General features: G+C 42.3%; 1 protein-coding gene across 18 annotated transcripts in view; it reads right to left on the reverse strand.

Moving 5' to 3' along the window:
- Positions 1-19,093, reverse strand: part of FCHO1 (FCH and mu domain containing endocytic adaptor 1) — a 253,496-nt gene that overhangs the window by 141,680 nt on the left and 92,723 nt on the right. For all 18 annotated transcript variants that reach the window (XM_073593488.1, XM_073593480.1, XM_073593471.1 and 15 more), the window contains 2 exons: positions 5,866-5,940; positions 5,612-5,753 (listed from right to left, as the gene is read on the reverse strand). In XM_073593488.1, coding sequence (XP_073449589.1) covers positions 5,612-5,753; positions 5,866-5,940 — 217 coding nt within the window. The remainder of the gene's footprint in view (positions 1-5,611; positions 5,754-5,865; positions 5,941-19,093) is intronic.

The raw sequence follows: 19,093 nt of genomic DNA on the forward strand, positions 1-19,093 counted from the left end.
ACCGGTCTGAATGATTTTCCTTTAAGCAGATTCTGGGTTAGTAACCACCAACTGAGGCTTTGGGACACCCTTGGGGACAGCCGCATTGGCAAGTCTAAAGCTTGAATAGTTTTGATCCAAGCAGACAGGATACTATTTTGCAACTGTCTCGAATGGAACTGGGCATAGGGAACTGCTTCGAATGAAGCCACCATCTTTCCTAACAACCTCATGCAAAGGTGAATGGAGGGATTTCCTTTCGACCTGACTATCCGCACCAGCTCTCTTATGGAATTGATCTTTGCCCGAGGCAAGAACACCTTTTTCTGGGATGTCTCTATGATCAGACCCAAGTACTCGAGCCTTTTTAGTGGTTTTAAGAAAGACTTCTCTAGGTTGAGAATCCAACCTAGACTTTCCACGTAACTGGTTGTAATGCGTACACTTTGCTCCAAACGAGCCACCGTCTGGTCTATTAACAATAGATCGTCTAGATATGCCAAGACTGTTATGCCCTGTGCCCTTAACCTGGCTAAAGATGGGGCCAGGGCTTTTGTAAACACCTGGGGTGCTGTAGCTAGCCCGAAGGGCAAGGCTACAAACTGGAAATGCTGCTGTTCTACCTCGAACCACAGAAACCTTTAATAAACAGGAAATATAGGAACATGCAGATATGCATCCCTGATGTCGATAGACGCCAGAAGTTCTCCTCCTTGTAGGATAGAAACCACTGACCTGATTAACTCCATGCAAAAGGAGCGGATCTTCAGGAACTGATTTAAATTTTTTAGATCTAGAATAGGTCTGACATCTCCATTCGGTTTTGGTACCAAAAAGAGGTTTGAATAAAACCCAAACCTTGCTCTTCTGTGGGGATTTGCATGATCACCCCCTGAGCCATTAATCGGTCTAGTGCCCAAAACAGAGATTGCCTTTTCCCTGGATCTTTGTGAACGTTTGACCTCAGAAAACGACACGGTGGAAAGTCACGAAATTCTAGTTTGTACCCTAAAGCTACTGTGGAGATGACCCATCTGTCCTGAATTTCCTCTTGCCAGACTTCTGAGAACTGCAGAAGTCTTCCCCATACCTTGGCGAGGGGGGGCACCCTTTCATGATGAGGCTTTAGAATTCTGTTTTGCAGGTTTACGGCCTCAGGACTTCTTTTGTGCCTGGGCCTGACCCTGAGGTCTTCCTCTAGAGTCTGATGGCGGAGGCCGTCGCCACTGCCTAGAGGCGGATCCCCCTGGCGCAGGAGAAAGAGTCCGCTTAAATAAAGGGCGTTTATTCTTTCTTTTGACTGGCAAAAAAAAACAAAAAACAAAAGAGTACTTTTCCCACTGGAAATCATTTGTCCAAATCATCCCCAAATAGCCGATCCCCATGAAAAGGAAAACCAGTCAGGAGCTTTTTGCATGGTGCTTTGGCTGACCAATTTTTTAATCACAGGATTCTACGCATGTGTACTAGCACAAGCGCAAAGCAGGACGCCTGGTGAATAGAATCTTTAATGCTGTCTATGGCAAAACATAATGCTCCTGGTAGGTCGACCAAATCCCAGGCTTGTCATACAGGAACCTCTTTAAGGGCCTGTCTAAATTGGTCCTTTAGGGATTGACAGATGCCTATTGCAGCGACTGTAGGCTGAGTAACGGCACCTGCCAAAGAAAAAGACTTTAACAGGAATTCCAACTTTTTAACTGTTGGATCCCTAAGCATTTGTGCATTGTCTACTGGACAAGTTAGACTTTTATTCACACTGGAAATCGCAGCGTCAACTGCTGGTATATTCAATTTTTTGGTGAATTTCTCCTCCAAGGGATAGAGAACTGAGAATCTCTTTGGAGGGAGAAAATGCTTATCCGGGTGATCGCATTCAGCATAAATACGTTTTCCTAGTAATGCATGGACAGCAAACGCATGCAAAGGCTGTGAAGGTTTTATGAAACCCAAGGAAGAAACCGAACTTTTAGCAGACTCCATTAGGGGTAGCATGAAACTAGAACGAACCATCTCCCTAAGAGATTGTATCAGCAACTTCTCAGATTGCAAGGCTGAAAAAGGTTCATCTACAGTTGTTTCCTCCACAGAGGAGTCATCGGTTTGTCTTTCCTCCTGATCGCCTGAAGGTAACACCTCATCTTGTACCCACTGTTCCCTTAGTAAAGGGTCTAAAGTGAGGGAGGGGGATCTAAAACGCTTCCTAACCTTTTGGATAGAGGATGCGATTAAAGCCGCTAATCTTCCTTCTAGGCCCAGCAAGGCGGAGGAAAAGGCATCTTCAGTCACGTATACAGGGGCTGAGATGTGAGAAGCAACTGCACCAACTTGTTCCAATGACTCACCCTGGCTTGCCACATCTGGTATTTCAGGCGAGGATGACTGTGTAGAGGCATGACTGGAGTTCCTAGCACCTGGGGGTGAAATTTTTGGTCTTTGTGGTGTCTTTTTTGGTACGCATTGTTGTGGAATCTCATATTAGCCAATGTATTTCATATTGTATATATTGATTTGCATATATTTTATTGATAATTATTATTATTATTTATATTGTTATATAGTAGTGGTTTTATCAATATTATTATTCAATAAGTAAAGCAACAATTATTAATCTTTAATAATGTATACTGTGTTTTCCAGATTTAGAAAGTCTTCATTTATAAGTGTTGAACTTTAAATGACCTCTGCTTTATGACAAGTACTTGTAAACAGGTGTTCTCGAAAATGTATTAAGATAGTCTACTGGATGAAAGTTCATTAGAATAGATTCAAGTTATGTAGAATGGTCTCAGACAGATAACAAAACAGGTGGTTAAAATAATTAGGTGGAATACAGGAAAGTTATGTACAGAACATTAAATTAAGTTTGACAAGGTCAAACAAAGGTCTGCTTGTGCCCTCATTAAAACTGTTAAAATACATACATATAGTGAGACATATAACACATCTGGTGGGGTTATTGAAAGTTCATTTTCCAAATGTCATAAATCTGTCATCCTTGAAGCTAGTATCAAGATAAGGAGAGTCTGATAACACAGCTGGGTGCCAGACTGTCTCTATACAGGTGTTTTTAATTGGACAAAAACAGTTATAAATCACTTTAATGAACATATAGGAATTTTGGGAATAATTAAGTTTATCTGGTTGTAGAACAGGTGTCAGATTTATGGTTGGTTACTTTGATGTAGATCTTAGCGACCAATCATATGTAAGAGATATGTTAAGATAAGACTTGTAAAAGAGTATATAAATGCAAGCTCTGCAATTGTTAGACAGACAAGTCAGATAGGAGCTCATAAGGCTGAACTCTGTGTATGCTGCCCTATTGCACGGGTCATAGAGGTCAGAACCAATGGGCAAGTATCTGTCCTAACTTGTCCCCTCGGACAAGTCAGATAGGAGCTCATAAGGCTGAACTCTGTGTATGCTGCCCTATTGCACGGGTCATAGAGGTCAGAACCAATGGGCAAGTATCTGTCCACAACTTGTCTCCTCGTACGAGTCAGAGAAGACTTCTTGACTTGTTCCAGAGTGTGGTCTCAGTTGAATTTCCCTCACAAACTTGGTTGAGCTGGAACCCAGAACTCTGTGAGGAGACCAGACCACCGGCCAATTGGCTGGTCCCTATCAGGTGAGAGGTTCCCAAGAATTGGCAGTAAAGACCCATTCTGGTTCAAGGTAAGAACAATTCACAATTGTATCAATTGGGGTAGAGGATAAGAATATTTATATCTAATATGCATGCATTGTAAGAAACTGTATAAATTAGACCTGTATATTGTAATATTTTGAACATAAACCTGTATGTTATCAGCTGTTAATAAACCTGCATTGCTGAAGTTCTGCCTGGTTCGATACTTTATATTCTACTTCAGCATAGTCCTAAGCACAAAAGCAGAGGCACTATTTAAATGCACTAATTGCTGAACATAGTCTGACAGTGTAATGCCGCTATACAGGTTCAGCCTAATGCTGGGAAAAACGTCCTTTCCATATTAGGAATGCCCTTTGCAGCCCTTACATGCCCCACCGCTCCTGTGTCCCGAGTGTATCCAGGCTTGCTTCTCCCCCAGTGAACCTCTTAAGCCTGCGCCGTGCATCCTACAACACGACCCTGCCAAGGCCCCGGCCCCTCTGTCAACACGCACCAGCCCCCGCCCCCCCCCCCCCCCCGCCTCCTTTCGTTTAAGTTTCAAACAATGTTCCCGCGATGGCTTTCGGGTCCGTAGCTCAACGCGGGGGGGGGGGGGGGGGTTGGGGGGGGAATGAGAGGCAGAACCCAATGACACAAGCAGGAAGAGAAACACATGTGGTGCGAAACCCGGGACCTCCGCGGGGGATATTGCAAGGGGGATACAACAATCGCTGATTCCCTAACCCTCCTGGTACCTTCAGGGGGGAGAACAGCATGGCAGATCTCTTACCCGTGAGGAATACCCCTGTGCAAGCTGCTGCGGCCACACACGGACTGACACTGAGCTGAAGTGAAGACAACAGATTAAGGTATGTGCACATACTCCCTCTAGTGGAGATTTAAGGCATGACAACATTTTTCCCTAAAGAAGAAAACCTTAGGTGAACTTTTTATAGTTCCTAGGCTTCTTCCCTTACCTTATCCCCGCCGCAGGATTCTGCTGAATTAACAGACAGATCCAACTTTCACCCATCATGGGCGGGCTGCGTTAAGCAAACCTTCCAGGACTGGGTCCCTTTTTATTGGGGTCCCACTCCCTTGGACCTATAATAGCACCACGCCAGAAAAAACTTTAGGTAATGTAACATGACAAGATCTGAGTCTCAGGGTCCAGCCCTGCAAAGAGAGGCGTTACAGTCAAAACCTCGTGCTTCGTATACGAGGCCCGGGTACCATCCATCTTGGCCTCATTGGCACTTTGGATGGATCCGGTCTGTGGAGGCTGAATTTAAATCCAGCATGGAACCCTCCTGGAGCTCCTCAGAGCACATCTTCACTCGTGATCAACACCTTAGACACTGGCGAAAAAACTGAGGTACTCCTAGTAGGAGAAGGGGTTATAAAGAGAGTGAACTTCCTGTATTGAGTATACCAGTGTCCATCACCTGAAGGTGCCTATATACCCACATAGTGATTACTATGGTGCTCTGTGTCCCGTGATGTATGATAAAGAAATAGATTTTTAACAAATGGAAAAACTGTGAATGTGTGATTAATCTGAACAGTACTGGTGACGTTCAAGTCTAATCAATATTTCTACCGTAATGTACTAATGATCTGGAGATGTGGTGCATTAAACCATGTGGCCGACTGCAGTTAATACCATAGTTAAGGGGCAGAGTTTTGCTTCCTTATGTCACAGCCTCCAGCAAGGAGAACAGGGAGGATCACAGTACTGATATCTCTAAATCTCACTCCATATCCCCAGACACAAGTAATCAGAGGCAGCAATGCCTTAAAGGCTCAGACTTCAGATATACAGCTAAAAGGCTGTAGGCACACACGCATGCCAGGAAGTGCATTGCTGTTATTCAGGAGGAATTCAGGATAAAAAATAAATGTACAATATTTTTCACTTTTTGAGTTCAGTTCCACTTTAATAAAACCTTTATAAAATCCACCTAGAATTTGACAAAATTTTAGAATGCCAAAGCCTACCTTTTTATGCACCTTAACCTGCTCTTCCCCATATCGATTGATCTCCTTTATTAAATCATGCAGCTTCTTGCTTAGTTCTAGGTGACATAGAGCCAGCTTGTCTGAAGATACCCGAAACATCTCCCACATTGGGGCGAAGGTCCTATAAAAAAAAAAAAAAAAAAAAAGGGGGGGGGGGCTTTATCTACTCATTTTTACATAAACATGTACCGTCCGTGGTGTGTTACAGGCATGTCTTAAAATGCCTCACTTACCCCAGGTGGCTTCCACTACTGACCATCTTGGACAATTTCTGCATAGACTTTGAGTAGGCTTCCTCCACAGTGGCCCTAGAAATTGAAAAACAACCTCTTCACTTTCTACTACAATAAGGACATGTCTTCTGCAGCAAATCTGGCTAAGCAATAACAGCCTAATAATGAAAAAATAAACTATTCACAAACATTTACATTTTTAAAGCTTGGTTGCAGAAGGAAAATATCAGAAGTCAACAAATTGTGCCAATGAATGTGCAAGACAATTTTTGTTGCGTTGATCAGCCATTTTTCCAGAAGGAAGAAGACGTTAAGAACTACCAATAGCAGTCACAAATATGGATGTATAGTTCTCATTTCTGTACAAACACATATAGCAAACCTTAACTATACATGAAACATCAGATCAACAGATCTTTTCTCCTTTTCATACACATTGTCATTCTTTTGACACATCTGTGATGCTGGCATCCATCTGGTCTACTCCCCGGGGTTGCGACGCGCCCAGCCCAGGACCCATCACCCCCCTGTCATTGACGTGGGTGGGCCCTGGCCTCGGCGCGTCGACGTCATGCCCCCTACACCCCGCCTGCGGACGGGGTGTCCGGAGTCTTTCCTTCTCCGGGCTTAAGCGCTGTGGGGTTGGCTAGGAGGCCGCATCCATCGGCCTCCCCTCCCCTTATTGCGTCATCATGCCCGTGCGTGACGTTGGCGTGAGCGCGCCGCATGCCTGCGGCTATTTGAGGCTCCATCTGGCCGGGCATCCCACATTTCCGCCATGCATAACGGACGTCTGGCTCGGCCGGGCACCCACCACTCAGGTAATCCCTTCACATTCTGCCACCTCCCTTCACCCATTCCAGCTACTCTGGTTTTTTCGCCTACGCCTTATCTTTCCCATCACCCTCACTCCCTCCAGTGTTTTAGCTCCTTTCCACACACTTAGGGGCACGTTATATTGCTCCTACCTCACTTATTTCCCAATACCACTATCCTCTATCTCATACATTTCTCACACCTCCATTTTCATGTTTTTCCTCAGCTCCTCTACACTCCCCGTCCTTGTCGGACGTCCCTGCCTGCCGGTCCTGTGGGTGCCTGTGTTACTTGGGCTACTGTGGCCGGCGTCATTGGGGTGCGCTCTCTGCCTCAACACCGGGGGAGACTTCATGGACCCAGACTAACATCACATTGCAACCCACAGGTCATCACAAACCAATTACTGCACAATCTGTGAGTATGCAGAAGATCATATTTTCAGCATATGTTCTCTACAAATATCTATCTATACAATAACAGATACTCTATTGCTTCTGTTATAGTTTAATCGCATCGGACTCCTGACGATTGGTTTAAAGCCAAGAAACGCGTAGAGTTTAGATCTATTGATGCATCCTTTGTCTGTACTATGCATATGTGTTCTTGTCAATGCACTACCTATTTATGCACCTCGCTTGTCCATACATTGCTGTCAATATGTTTTAGAGTCCAGATCCATTCATGTATACACTGACTGTACAATGTATATATGCCCTTGTAATTGTATAACTACTTATGAACCCTGCTGGTCCATACATCGTTGTGAACATGGTTTATTTTGGTTTTATATGTGTCCTTTCCTTTATTGACTGTATTTGATTCGATCATCCATGTTAATAAATTTTTTTACTATCATTACCTTTCATCATTATCTATGTTGACCCTATTCATCTTACTCTTACTCCATTCATATGATTGTCAACTTATATGTTTTGTTCATTTTTTCACACCCTACCCTCATCATTGGCCCAACATATTCACCCACATGCCTCATACAAAGTCCCGTTTCTGTCCCCCCATTTTGTTACTTATATTTGGGATGGAGGCATATGGGTGTTTCTCTACCCAAATGGTGTGGATTGGTCACAACCCCTTTTGACGTATACATGAAACATATTGTCTAGATTCTAAGACATTACATACTAAAACAATAACTACAGTGCCTTGAAAAAGTATTCATACCCCTTGAAATTTTCCACATTTTGTCATGTTACAACCAAAAACATAAATGTATTATTTGGGATTTTATGTGATAGACCAACACAGTGGCACATAATTGTGAAGTAGAAGGAAAATGATAAATGGTTTTCAAAATATTTTATAAATAAATATGTGAAAAGTGTGGCGTGCATTTCTATTCAGCCCCCCTTAGTCAATACTTTGTAGAACCACCTTTTGCTGCAATTACAGCTGCAAGTCTTTTTGGGGGGATGTCTCTACCAGCTTTGCACATCTAGAGAGTGACATTTTTGCCCATTGTTCTTTGCAAAATAGCTCAAGTTCTGTCAGATTGGATAGGGAGCGTCTGAACAGCAATTTTCAAGTCTTGCCACAGATTCTCAATTGGATTTCGGTCTGGACGTTGACTGGGCCATTCTAAGACATGAAAAGGCTTTGATCGAAACTATTCCATTGTATCTCTGGCTGTATGTTTAGGGTCTTTGTGTTGGTCTATCACAAAAAAACCTAATAAAATACATTTACGTTTTTGGTTAGAACATGACAAAATGTGGAAAATGTCAAAGGGTATGAATACTTTTTCAAGGCACTCTATTATGTATTTGCAATGAAAGCACTCTATTATGTTAACAACCTTTAAAGCTGAACCCTAGGCAGATTTTAATGAATGCAGCTCTGTAATCAGTTCTATAACATTAAAAGTATTCTTTAAATGCAGTGTAAGTACCTCAGCTGGACCCAGTATCAGCCTCCTGAGGTACCTTTGCACCAAGGTTGGAGTGCAAGAGGAAAAAGCAGTAAAGGAGCTAATTACATAGTGATAAAAAGGAGGATACAGCAGAGTTACAAGGGATAAGCTTATCACTGTGCTGCTTCTCCTTTCACTGTCCATTCACAGGCTGAGGTAGGTCCAGTATGACCTGGGCTCAGGGGAAGTGGGTTGAATGATGGGGCCATAAGACTGCGGACATCTAGTGACAGAAAAAAGTACTATGGGATAAATCTATAGGATTGAAGGTAATTATTTCAGCAAAGACTGGGTTGGGTATTTTATAGTTAACCCTTTCACTGCCAGGTCCTGCCTCCCAATGTTCACCCTAGGAGACTGAACTCTTTTGCGATTTTTCAGTTTTTGGCAATTTTCACAGCTTTAAAAGTTATTATTAAACTCCAAACTTCTATACTTTCAGAATGCACAGGACCTGTAGAATTAAAACATGGTGTTAAATTTGCAAGACTCATGATAGTTGCACAATTGCTCACCAAAGCTATATTTCATATCAATGTAAAATTCCTGATGATCATTATTAGCGCGCACAACACAAAACACAAAACTTACCAAATGCTTATTAAATATAAAAAATTGTAACTATATTGAGGCAATACATATTTGCAAAATTTAAAAATGTGCCTTTTTGCAAAAAGGAACGCCACACTGTAAATAAGCAACCAAACCAGAAAGCCCTGAGGCTGTGTTGTGGTAACAAACAATAGGCAGTGCACTGACATGCAGTGTCATTATACTGAATAGGACCTCAACACACTTTGATGCTTGAGTGATTTAGCACACAACAATGGGACGTGGGAATAATTTTTTCAACTGGTTTAATTCACATATTTTGTGTACGATTGTTGTTGTTAGAGAGTTGATAAATCAGGGGGAAAAATTGCTACTTTTTGCATGAATGCTAGTGTTTGCATCTCTTTAATTTTTTTAAGTTGCTCTTTAGACTCTAATTTTCCTTTTTATGTAAAATACCTCAGGTAATAAGATAACCCAGAAAACCTCCATATACACAATCCTTTACCCAGTGTTGATCCAGAGGAAGGCAAACCCCCCCCCCCCCCCAAAAAAAATCATGATCCAATTAGCTCCGGGGGGGGGGAATCCTTCCTGATCCTCCAATAGGCAATCAGATATTCCCTGGATCAACTTTACCTATAAATGTTAGTACCCAGTTATAATGTGTACATTTAGGAAATAATCCAGGCCTTTTTTAAAACAATCTACTGAGCTGGACAGAACCACCTCTGGAGGGAGTGGAGTGTCCTCTATGACGACCTTTAAAGTGGATAACTCAACACCAAGTTCACTATATGGACCCCTTATGCATTTGTACATGTTTATCATACCCCCCCTTTATCTCCTCTTCTCAAGAGAATAAAGTTTAGCTAATCTTTCCTTATAATCAGAGCTCCTCCATGCCTCTTATCAGTCTGGTTGCCCTTCTCTGCACTTTCTCCAGTTACCCAATATCCCTTTTTGGTGAACCAGTTCCCAAAATTGAACTGCGTATTCTACAGGAGGTATTACTAATTATTTGCATGCTATTAAGCGTGTGATCTACCAGAATACCCAGATCCTTCTCCACCATTGATTCCCCCAGTTGTACTCCCCATAGTATGTATGATGCAAGCATATGCTTAGCCCCCAATTGCACAACTTTACATTTAATCAACATTAAGCCTCATTAGCCACATAATTGCCCTAATTAAACAATGCATTGAGGCTGTAAGTTGGAGACCTCCTGTAAGGATGCTATTCCACTACATAGCTTGGTGTCATCTTCAAAGACTAAAATTATATTTTTAATCCCAGACTCTATATCATTTATAAATATATTAAAAAGTAAGGGTCCCAACACTAATAAGCTTAGACCATTCAGCGTAAGAATAATTAACCACTACTCCCTTTAGACTTTACCTTACACATCAGCTGTGTAGGAAGCTTAAAACTGGGTGAGGAACAGCCAAACTCTGCTACCAAGGTGAGGTTGTGGAAGACTGTTTCATGTCACGTCATACACCATGACAAGACACAAGGTAGTAATACTGCATCAGCAAGGTCTCTCCCAGGCAAAAAGATTTCAAAGCAGACCAGGGTTTCAAAATGTGCTGTTCAAGCTCATTTGAAGAATCACCAAGAAATGGGCAACGTTGAGGACCGTAGATGCAGTAGTCAGCCAAAGAAACTTAACGCAGATGTTGAAGACCATGCCAACTTCCTTTTTAACATCACAAGATGTCCAACAGTGCCACCAGCATAGAACTGGTGGAAACCAGTAAACAATCCGAGGTTTAAATCAGATGGCGAGGAAGTAACATTGCCGCCCCACCACCTGTCAAACACACTCAAATCACTTTTGAGAGGAGAAAATGTGCCTGCTGCACTTGTGAATGAGTCCTTAGTTGCATTCCACAGTGGCACCCTTAGGGCTCGTTCACACGTAAAGATGGGGGATGGTATGGTAAAACCCTGCGGTTGAGTTGTGGATTTACCCCCCCGGGTTGAGTTGTGGATTTACCCCCCCCCCGGGATAACAGTTGGAGTGCAGTTTGTATCACTCCGCATGGGACAGGAGACAGGAGCTGGCACTACAGAGGAGACATCTGTTTATGTGGCTCTTTCTCCCTAATATAGCTCCAATTTTACAAGTAGTCCCTCCTGCATTGCACTTTGTCTGATGCTCTGGAATGGCGGGTAGGCAAAACTCAGGCCACGATCTATCAGTCACCTGACCGCAATCTACTAGGAGATCACAATCTACAGGTTGCTGACCCCCACCCTAGCGTATAGGATATATACAAATGCAAGGTGTCTGTGGTGTAACGCTACAATACCCCTACTCCTTTGTGTGTAATGAAAAAAGGTAAAAAATAAAAATTACAATCCAAACTATAATACACCTCCCCCACTAAAGGGCATTAGTGATCTATACCACATGTGAGTGCCCTAGATAACTGCTAGAAACTCCACTTAGGGACTAAATTCAATAACACATGATTTAATACAACTAAATATTGGTGTACTACAAAACACCTCCACTGCAAAATATTTATGTTAAGCACTTATTATTGAAGTTATATTCCCTATTGCCTGCATTTTCTGTTTGATTTTTATTGCATTTTGTAATCAATCCTGTTATACACACACACAGTGTATATTTAGTAATATTATCTTTATTTCTATTTATTTTTATTTATTTCCCTTTTTTTTTTACGTTGACCTTGTTTGGTTTTCCATCAGCAACACATTTGAACTGGCATTTCTGTGACTTTTGCACATGTTAATACAATGTAACCATTTTTTTTATATTGTTACCATCACAGACTGCCAGGGGACTTTTGGATTGTTTTGCTTCCCTAATCACTTTGTATCAGAGGTGTTATTCCATCCTAAGTGTCGGTTCACACTGAGGCAGCACGACTTGCAGCGCCACTGCCTCAGGCGACCTGGACACGACAGGAGCGGCCACTTGCAAAACGACTTCTGTATAGAAGTCAATGCAAATCGCCCCCAAAGTCGTACAGGAACCTTTTTCTAAGGCGATTAGAACGGTTCCATTGTACAGAACGTCCCACTGTGAACCGGCACTTAGTTTGTGTCTAGATGTTGGGCTACCCGCTCTGTAGTTCACCTTATTTACTGATTGCTGTATTTATATTAACATTTAGAATTTGAGCTTTTTGGTTTGTTATGGTCAATTCAGGGAGAGTGTAGCGTTTAGAGAGCGAGTCAAACATCGTCCTGATGTAAGGGCCCTTTCACACTGATACGTTTTTTTCAGTTTTTTTTTTCCTTGCAAGAAAAAAGGTTTCCCTTTAAATCCTATGGGACTTTTCACACCACTGTGTTACAGTGTATTTTGAAAAGTCCTGCATGCTGCATCTTTGGTGTGGTTTTGTAAACTGCAATTGTGTATGCTACAGGATGGCATTTGGAGTATCGCAAGGGATTGCAATTTTTAATTGTTTATGATCGCAATTTTAAGCGCATAAGATTTCATTATTATGTTCACTAGATTTTTTACATAGGAATGGAATATCTCACCACCAATATTTAACTGCAGTTAGTAATATTAGGCTTTAGTACAATTATCATTTGATTACATTTGGATAGCACATTATTATATTGGTATAAATTCTTATTTGGCACAAGCATATGAGACGTGGTCAATGCTAGCAGCTGTCCTTTAATCATCTCTAATTATCATTTGGATTTTCACATGGTAGCTCACAAGAGTTTGTTTGTTATTTAGATGGTCTTCCTCTCATATACTTGTTAGCAGCAACCATGGATTTGTTTTCATTCTTTTTCTCTTTCTCTTGATAACAGAAGAGAATGTTTTCAGAAACGGCTAATAAATATAATGATATAGTGCATCTTTTTAGGAAATTAGGTCACAATATGGATAAAAAGAGCAGCATATGGTGGGATATATCTACAATGGAGAAATATTTTTTTTTTTTACAAGAGAAAATATTTAAAAGATAACATGGTCCCTAGAAAGCTCAGATGGGATATTCCCATCAATGGTGGGATATTCCCATCAATGATGGGCTAACGGGAGAGGTTGAAATTGATGAATGGTATGCGTTTTTTAATGGGAAAGGTAGGGAAGTTAAGGAATTTTTAATAAAAAGAAAACAGAGGAAAATGAGGACAATAGAAAGCCAGATTAACCACTTCAGCCCCGGAAGGATTTACCCCCTTCCTGACCAGAGCACTTTTTACAATTTGGCACTGCGTCGCTTTAACTGCTAATTGCGCGGTCATGCAATGCTGTACCCAAACGAAATTTGCGTCCTTTTCTTCCCACAAATAGAGCTTTCTTTTGATGGTATTTGATCACCTCTGTGGTTTTTATTTTTTGCGCTATAAACGGAAAAAGACCGAAAATTTTGAAAAATGATATTTTCTACTTTTTGTTATAAAAAAAATCCAATAAACTCAATTTTAGTCATACATTTAGGCCAAAATGTATTCGGCCACATGTCTTTGGTAAAAAAAAATGTCAATAAGCGTATATTTATTGGTTTGTGCAAAAGTTATAGCGTCTACAAACTAGGGTACATTTTCCGGAATTTACACAGCTTTTAGTTAATGACTGCCTATGTCATTTCCTGAGGTGCTGAAATGGCGGGGCAGTACAAAACCCCCCCAAATGACCCCATTTTGGAAAGTAGACACCCCAAGGAAATTGCTGAGAGGCATGTTGAGCCCATTGAATATTTATTTTTTTCGTCCCAAGTGATTGAATAATGACAAAAAAAAAAATTTACAAAAAGTTGTCACTAAAAGATATATTGCTCACACAGGCCATGGGCATATGTGGAATTGAACCCCAAAATACATTCAGCTGCTTCTCCTGAGTACGGGGATACCACATGTGTGGGACTTTTTGGGAGCCTAGCCGCGTACGGGGCCCCGAAAACCAATCACTGCCTTCAGGATTTCTAAGGGCGTAAATTTTTCATTTCACTCCTCACTACCTATCACAGTTTTGAAGGCCATAAAATGCCAAGATGGCACAAAACCCCCCCAAAATGACCCCATTTTGGAAAGTAGACACCCCAAGCTATTTGCTGAGAGGCATGTTGAGTCCAAGGAATATTTTATATTTTGACACAAGTTGCGGGAAAGTGACAATTTTTTTTTTTTGCACAAAGTTGTCACTAAATGATATATTGCTCAAACATGCCATGGGCATATGTGGAATTACACCCCAAAATACATTCTGCTGCTTCTCCTGAGTACGGGGATACCTCGTGTGGGACTTTTTGGGAGCCTAGCTTCATACGGGGCCCCGAAATCCAATCACCGCCTTCAGGATTTCTAAGGGCGTAAATTTTTGATTTCACTCCTCACTACCTATCAGTTTCGAAGGCCATAAAATGCCAAGATAGCACAAAACCCCCCAAAATGACCCCATTTTGGAAAGTAGATGCTCCAAGCTATTTGCTGAGAGGCATGGTGAGTATTTTGCAGGTCTCATTTGTTTTTGAACATGAAGAAAGACAAGAAAAATGTATTTTTTTTTTCTTTTTTCAATTTTTCAAAGTTTGTGACAAAAAGTGAGGTCTGCAAAATACTCACTATACCTCTCAGCAAATAGCTTGGGGTGTCTATTTTCCAAAATGGGGTCATTTGGGTGGGGGGGGGGGGGTGCCATCTGGGCATTCCATGGCCTCCGAAACTGATAGGCAGTGAAGAGTGAAATCAAAAATTTACGCCCTTAGAAAGCCTGAAGGCGGAGCTTGGTTTTCAGGGTCCCGTACGTGGCTAGGCTCCCAAAAAGGCTCACATATATATATCAATTAGTGACAACTTTGTGCAAAAAAAAAAAAAAAAAAAAAATTGTCTTTTTCCCGCAACTTGTGTCACAATATAAAATATTCCATGGACTCGACATGCCTCTCAGCAAATAGCTTGGGGTGTCTACTTTCCAAAATGGGGTCATTTGGGGGGGGGGGGGGGGGGGGGTTGAACTGTCCTGGCATTTTATGCACAATATTTAGAAGCTTATGTCACACATCACCCACTCTTCTAACCACTTGAAGACAAAGCCCTTTCTGACACTTTTTGTTTACATGAAAAAATTATTTTTTTTTGCAAGAAAATTACTTTGAACCCCCAAACATTATATATTTTTTTAAAGCAAATGCCCTGCAGATTAAAATTTTAATGCACTAAAACACACTATATTGCCCAAATGTTTGATGAAATAAAAAAGATGATCTTAGGCCAAGTACATGGATACCAAACATGACATGCTTTAAAATTGCGCACAAACGTGCAGTGGCGACAAACTAACTACATTTTTAAAAGCATTTAAAAGCCTTTACAGGTTACCACTTTAGATTTACAGAGGAGGTCTACTGCTCTTGATCTGACCTTCGCGGTGAAACCTCACATGCATGGTGCAATTGCTGTTTACATTTGACGCCAGACCGACGCTTACGTTCGCCTTTGCGCAAGAGCAGGGGGGGACAGGGGTGCTTTTTTTTTTTTCTTTTCTTTTCTTTATTATTTTTTTGCTTTTTTATCTTATTTTTAAACTGTTCCTTTCATTTTTATTTTTTTTTAAGCATTTTTATTGTTATCTCAGGGAATGTAAATATCCCCTATGATAGCAATAGGTAGTGACAGGTACTCTTTTTTTGAAAAAATTGGGGTATTTTAGACCCTAGATCTCTCCTCTGCCCTCAAAGCATCTGACCACACCAAGATCAGTGTGATAAAATGCTTTCCCAATTTCCCAATGGCGCTGTTTACATCCGGCGAAATCTAAGTCATGAAATGCTTGTAGCTTCCGGTTTCTTAGGCCATAGAGATGTTTGGAGCCATTCTGGTCTCTGATCAGCTCTATGGTCAGCTGGCTGAATCACCGGCTGCATTTTCAGGTTCCCTGTTGGGACAGGAGAGCCAGAGAAAAACATGGAAGACGGTGGGGGGGCATTCCCTCCCACTGCTTGTAAAAGCAGTCTAGAGGCTAATTAGCCGCTAGGATTGCTTTTACATGAAAGCCGACCGCTGGCTGAAAAGAATGACACTAAGATGATACCTAAACCTGCACGCATCATTCTGGTATAACCACTTAAAGTCCAGCAACATACCAGTACGTTGCTGGTCCTTGTTGGGCATATATTGTAAACTTTTTTTTCATGCAGCCTTTGGCTGAACGAAAAAAAGATATTGATGATCGGGGGGTATGCCCACCATTAGAATACCTCCCTTCATCCACTCACTTCTAATGATGGGCATACATGCACCGTTTATATATGCCGAAGCATGGGGGCATCCTCCCGCAAAAGGCAGGAGCAAATCGCTCCTACACCCACTGCTGCCCCCACGCTTCGGCATATATGCTGAAGTATGTAACTGTGGTGGTGAAATCACCTCCGACAGCGCTGGAGTCACGGCTTTATGTATCGTGGGAGCAAATGCTGTTGCTGTCAAGATAAATAAATCCGCGCTGCAGCTGAATGGCGTACCTGAAAACAAAAAAATGGTTAAAACACAGTAAACTATAAAAAAAATTACATACCTGAAAAGCAAACATGATAAAACATAACAATAAAACATTGCAGAATAGAATACAGTAAAAAAAGAACAGAACAATAGAGAGAAAATAGAGAGAGAGAGAACAATAAAACGACAACGATTTTTGTTTTTTTTATTTTATATTTTTTTGTGTATTTTTTTTTTTTTTACATTTTTTTTTTTTTTTTTATAACTGTAACTTTTAAAACTGTAACGGTTCCAGGTTTGGGTCTCTCAAAATGCGATGGCATCTTGGGAGACCCTGTGAAAGTGTGTCCTAGTCTGTGCAATGCTGTACCCTACGCTAAAACTCAACTAGTGTATGGTAACGCTCAAAACATTCACCAATGCAAAGACCAGGATTGCAAGGACAGGAGAGACAATAATACCGGGTGTCACGCCTATATCCGCGCTTTCTGCAGACACGACATTTTCTTTGGGGGGGGGGCTCGTTGGGTAGGGGTACTCGGGAGGACATAAGGAAAATGCCTCCCATGCAGCCGGCTTACTGCATCTGGTTGAGGAAGGTGAGGTGGAGCACCATCTGAATACAGAAGGGCTCTGACGATCTCTTCCTGGAATTTAAGGAAGGATCCAGTCTGTCCTGAAGCTCTGTATAGCACATGAGCGTTCAGCAAAGCCAATTGAAATAAGTATACAGACACTTTTTTGTACCAGCGTCTGGCCTTACGGGCAACTAGGTACGGCGCCATCAACTGGTCGTTGAGGTCCACCCCTCCCATGTTAAGGTTATATTCGTGGACACAGAGGGGTTTCTCCACAACACCAGTCGCCGTAGTAATTTGGACCGTCGTGTCTGCATGAAGGGAGGTAAGAACGAAAACATTCTTATTGTCCCTCCACTTCATAGCGAGCAAATTATTACACTGCAAGCAGGCTCTCTCCCCCAGCCTAAGACGGGAATCTACAAGCCGCTGGGGAAAGCCCCGGTGATTAGGTCGCACGGTGCCACATGCTCCAATTTGATGATCAAAAAGGTGACTAAAAAGTGGCACACTCGTGTAATAATTGTCCACATATAAATGTTACCCCTTTCCGAATAAGGGTGACACCAAGTCCCACACTATCTTGCCAGCGCTTCCTATGTAGTCAGGGCAGTTTGTGACTATCCTTGCCCTGGTAAACCATAAATCTACATGTATAGCCTGTGGCCCTGTCACAGAGCTTATACATCGTGACCCCGTATCTGGCACGCTTGCTGGGAAGGTACTGTTTGAATGACAAGCAGCCAGAAAATTTAATCAGGGACTCATCAACGCAGACAACTTGATGGGGAGTAAACAAGGCTGCAAAACGCTGCTTGAAGTGGTTTACGAGGGGCCGAATTCTGTAGAGCCGATCGTATTCAGGGTCTCCACGAGGACGACAGAGTTCATTGTCATTAAAGTGCATGAACCGCAAAATCTGCTCGTATCGTGCACTGGCCATGGAAGCAGAGAACACGGGCATATGGTAAATTGGGTCAGTGGACCAATATGACCGCAACGCACTCTTTTTATTTATGCCCATGTTGAGGGAAAGGCCCAGAAAGATCTTAAATTCGGAGACCGTAATTGGTCTCCAATCTCTGGCAAGGAAGGACTGGGGATTAGCGGCGATGTGTTGACCAGCGTATAAATTGCTTTGGTCCACAATAGATCTATAGAGATCTTCGGTGAAAAACAGTGAATAAAAATCAAGTGGCGTAAAATCAACTGTTTCCACCTGAATTCCGGGTTGGCCAGTGAATGGGGGAAGTACGGGTGCTGCAGAAGTGGTGGGTTCCCAATTCGGATTGGCGGATGCAGCAGGAAGGGCACTATGGGCACGACGGGCCTGTGTTCGTCTTCTTGGTGGCAGCGGGACACTACTAGTGCTTGAACTGCACTTATGGGACTCGCCATGTCACCACGTGATACTGCAGTGCTGGATGTATGACCAGGGTGTACTAGGCCACTAGTGCTTGCCAGTTCACCAGAAGGAATAGCGGCGCTAGTACTTCTCTGCTCCATACGAGGGACCTGCGGTTCTTGCACTTCAAGGACAGAAGAAGTTCGGGGTCTGGTACGCCTGACCTTAGCAGGGACCACAACTCCGTCGTCAGAGATATCTGTCATGGAGCCGCTAGGATCGTATTCTGAGCCTGAATCTGACAGATGAGTGACTTCCTCTTCACTAACTGTCATGCTCAGAAACGTGTAGGCCTCTTCACTAGTGTACCTTCGATTTGCCATTTTGGGCTCTAAATTTAGGGGTACACTAGTGAGACTCACAGGCAAAAAAGCTCCTGACTGTCGCTACCAAAAAACTGTTAGCGATCGCAGGGATCAGGCCTGACTCTGCGAACGCTGCAGTTATGTGTGCTTAGTGTTTTGTAAGTAAAGTGTCAGTGATCGATCGATACTG

Source organism: Aquarana catesbeiana, linkage group LG01 (genome assembly GCF_042186555.1).
Source record: "Aquarana catesbeiana isolate 2022-GZ linkage group LG01, ASM4218655v1, whole genome shotgun sequence".
NCBI lineage: Eukaryota > Metazoa > Chordata > Amphibia > Anura > Ranidae > Aquarana > Aquarana catesbeiana.